This window comes from Zea mays, chromosome 1 (genome assembly GCF_902167145.1).
Source record: "Zea mays cultivar B73 chromosome 1, Zm-B73-REFERENCE-NAM-5.0, whole genome shotgun sequence".
NCBI lineage: Eukaryota > Viridiplantae > Streptophyta > Magnoliopsida > Poales > Poaceae > Zea > Zea mays.
In genome coordinates, this window is record NC_050096.1 from 82,439,961 (window position 1) to 82,444,082 (window position 4,122).

Sequence of the window (4,122 nt, forward strand, 5' to 3'; positions counted from 1 at the left end):
ATTCTTCCTCCTCAACCTATTGCCCTTGCCCACGACCCGTTCGATGCCTCGACATCGCCTGTCTACATAGTCTTTCCCTTACCACGGTGTCGACTCGATATACTTCTACCACTTCTATGTACTTGTCACCCATCCTTCTGTCATTGCAAAAATTATTGTGTTGTTCCTATGTTGTTTTGGGTGTTAGTTTTTTGTTGTGCTAAGGACTGAACATAATTTGAGTGTGTTAATATTTTATTTATTATATGCATATGGTTTGTGTTCTTCTGATGATGACTCATGGATCCTGTAAAATATATGTAAGAATTTGGAGATCCATACGGGCACTACCACAGGGTGCTCATCCCTTGTGTTCTTAGCTCTTGCATGCGTTAGGTCTGAGATCACATTAGCGCAATGGACTACATGGTGTTTGAGGTTGTTGAATTGGATGGAGCAACAATGATTTGCCACGCTAACAGTAAAAGGAAATGTTATTTGTTGGTTTTAAACGGTAGTAATTGCTACGAAGTACCATAATTTGTATAGAGCGCATCCAGTTTTTATTAATGTCTGACTTTAGCAACCACTTCATATTTTGATCTATCTTTTTTATAAATTTGAGTTAATGTGACTTATTTTAGAAACTTGACATCACAAACTTTCTCTTATTTGGTCTCTATATAGTGTAATTATGTTATTCTATAATCTATGTTCGTTTAGTCAATCGTTGTGAACTTTCTTCTAATCGCTCCCTTCATTAGCCATGTTGTACCAACACATATTGGATGGAGTAAGCAACAACATCAGTTAGTCAAATAAAAAAATATTATGCAGAGAGCGGAGACAATCAATAAAAAATCTTGAGATTTTTTTGGTGGATAGTTTACGTGGGTATTGTTGTGAGCCGTCGCAACGCACGACTGCACGAGCAACCGACTAGTGATATTAAATACTACAGTATTGCTAGAAACCATGGTATTAACTAGAAACTATAAAAATAATTTTCTTCCCAGGCAACTCTAAGATTTGAACTCAAGTTGATAGTTTCAACGTAAAAAAAGCTTAACCAATCCTTCGTCGGTGCACGCTCTTCAATCATAAATTGTTCTTTATATCCTATCTAACCAGCGGACAACCAGGGAGTCAGGGATTGTCCCTATACTTCTTCCTAGCAAGATTGGCGCTGCTCTGTTTGCTGGTGCAGAGTCAACTACGTACTGCACTGAGCTCGTGATCGGGGAGATGATCCAGATCTGCCATCGTCCCAGATTTCTGGAAGTCTGGGACAGCCCTTCCGATCTATTTTACTTCTGTTGCAAGGCAGAAGAACTAGCACAAAAATTAAGTGTCGGTTTATTGCTGATGAACCTCCATAACTACGTGAAAGAAGTATATGTTTTCTTTCAGAATCTGAGTGGACGGTTTATTGACGCTCCACAATTCCACATCACTCGGGATTTCAATTGGACGTTTCTCTTTGAGTCCCAAGTGAAGTATGGTTGGTTGGTTGGTTCGTTCGTGCAGGCCTGAACTGGTGACGGCACAAATGTGATATATAGATTTTGGATAGGATTTCAAGAATACATCTACTACCGGCTCCATTTCTTTGCTTCAAACAAAGCAGGAGACAAGCTGTACCAATAGTTGGCACGTTCATTCGTTCCATTTCCCACTACCAGATCATCGGATTATTATGTACGTCGATAGGACAGGTTTGCGCACTACCTAACGTGCTAGTGCAATCATAATTCGGCTGATTGGATGCTTGTGTTCGGACCTGCAGGCTCGGGTGACCCTGGCAGACCCGATACGGCAGTTTTTTGCGTATGAGTGGATGCAACCAAATGATTATAAAATGACTTGTTTTACATTCATTTATGTAGTCTGTGTCTCCCTTGGTAGCCAACCAAACAAGAGCTTAGAGAGAGTTAATGTATATGGTGGTCCAAAACGATACGGTGAAACATATGGAATTTGTATATCTTGGACTCCTGGGCAGCTGGGCTCCTGGCCACAGCCCACACACCACAGGCATAACAGAACAGAACCATCGATCGAGCTTGGTTGCTCGGCAGCAGCTAGCAATGGCCGCCAATGGAGGTGATGAGCTGAAGCTGCTGGGCGTGTGGGACAGCCCGTACGTCAACAGGGTCCAGATCGTGCTCAACCTCAAGGGCCTCAGCTACGAGTACGTGGAGGAGGACCTCCTCAGCAAGAGCGAGCTCCTCCTCAATTCCAACCCGGTGCACAAGAAAGTGCCCGTGCTCATCCACGCCGGCAAGCCGGTCGCCGAGTCGCAGGCCATCGTTCAGTACCTCGACGAGGCTTTCCCCAGCGGCACGTTCCCGTCGGTCCTCCCAGCCGAACCCTACGCACGCGCCACCGCCCGCTTCTGGGCCGCCTTCGTCGACGACAAGGTACACGCACACCACCAAACATCATCATCTTGAAAGCTGCAAGCAACAAACAAACTAACTTCTCATGGTTTGCCTTGGGTGCGTGTATGCATGTGCAGGTCGGGTCTCCATGGCACACGGTCCTGTTCGCGCGGGAGCACGGGAAGAAGGCGGACGCGGCGTCGCGGATCGTCGCGGCGCTGGAGACGCTGGAGGGTGCGTTCGAGGACTGCTCCGGCGGGAGGGACTACTTCGGCGGCGACGCCATCGGCTTCGTGGACGTGGTCCTCGGCAGCTACCTGGGCTGGTTCAAGGTGTTCGAGAAGATGGTCGGCGTCAGGGTCCTGGACGTGGCGAGGACGCCGCTCCTCGCCGCGTGGGGGGAGCGTTTCGCGGCGGCGGAAGCGGCCAAGGACGTCCTGCCGGATGACGTTGACAAGGTGCTCGAGTTCCTTCAGAAGTTCCTGGATTAGATGCGCGCCACCATGTGCTCCGGTGTCCAACTCCCAATGTTTGTTTGCTTTGGTCATTTTCGGTGCGCTGTTAATGGGCCTCGGATGTTTGCCAGTTGATTAACTTGATTTTATAGAATCTTAATAATATTCTAAAACAAGTAGTCAGGCGGCCACGTCTACAGGAAAACTTCTACCGTGTGATCAAGACAGCGAGAAATATGGTGCCTCAGATTCCCATCAGTATCCAGAGTCTTCCAGTGACATACACTGTGTCCGATTTTCATCATGCTCTGCATCTTCTTCCTACAATCCTACCTCGGTGAGTTCGTCCGTGACCACCTCGGCCTCCCCTCCTCATTATCTTTGCCCTCATCGGCGGCGGTGGAGCAAAGCCTGCCCGTGAGCCGTGCCCGTGGTCAACTTGCTGCCATGGCCGGTGGACGTGGTCCACGCCGAGCTGCTACTGTGTGCAGCGAAGCATTGAGCGGGGCTGGTACTGCTAGGGCATTGAGCTGATTCCGTCTGTTCCCTCTGCTCCGGTCCTGGCTCTGCAACCGTCCGTCACCAAGGAGGGCATGTGCTTCGTTTTGGCGAGCACACCAGCCGTGTATGGACCGTCCTTATCCTCTCCTGTCTGCGAGCAATCTCCTAGGCTTCCTAAATTTTTGGTCTTTTTTTTTATTGGGAACAAAAAACGTGTAGAATTTACTATGTAAATTTCTTATTTTTAGCATTGAGGCTATTAATCTTCACAAAAATTAAACCTTAAATTCGTTTTATATCTTTTTAAATAACTGATATAAAATTCGGATATCTATCCAAATACGAATTCGGATGTTTTTTCATCTTTTTGTTGTTGAAAAAAAATAATGCACATAAAAAAGTATACAAAAATTTATTTAAATATTTTATAATATTCTTAATAATATTACCAAAAATTAACTTTAATTCTATATATATATTTATATTAAAATATTAAATTTGTCATATAAGTCGAATGCTTTAGAAACATCCTTACTTCCTCTCATCAATATTGTTGCCCCCATCGCCAGCAATGGAGCTCCAGCGTCCAGCACCGCCGAGACTTCCGACTGGCCGTGTCACCGTGTGAGCTCCAGCGTCCAGCACCGCCGAGACTTCCGACTGGCCGTGTCACCGTGTGCGATGACCACTGAGTCTCCTTTTCCCTGTCGCCGACTAGGGTCGCGCTCGCAACGGTCGGAAGCCGCAACCGTAGCTCGACGTGGTCTATCTTTCTTGTTAACAGCTAATTTGACAACCCCATATTT

At 46.4% G+C, this 4,122-nt stretch overlaps 1 protein-coding gene across 1 annotated transcript; it reads left to right on the forward strand.

Moving 5' to 3' along the window:
* The first annotated feature begins 2,004 nt into the window (after positions 1–2,004).
* LOC541847 (glutathione S-transferase GST 38) lies at positions 2,005–2,991 on the forward strand. The gene is made up of 2 exons (NM_001111526.2): positions 2,005–2,399; positions 2,498–2,991. Exons 1-2 carry the CDS (start codon positions 2,067–2,069, stop codon positions 2,849–2,851), a joined length of 687 nt encoding a protein of 228 aa, NP_001104996.1. The 5' UTR covers positions 2,005–2,066; the 3' UTR covers positions 2,852–2,991.
* Positions 2,992–4,122: the final 1,131 nt, after the last annotated feature.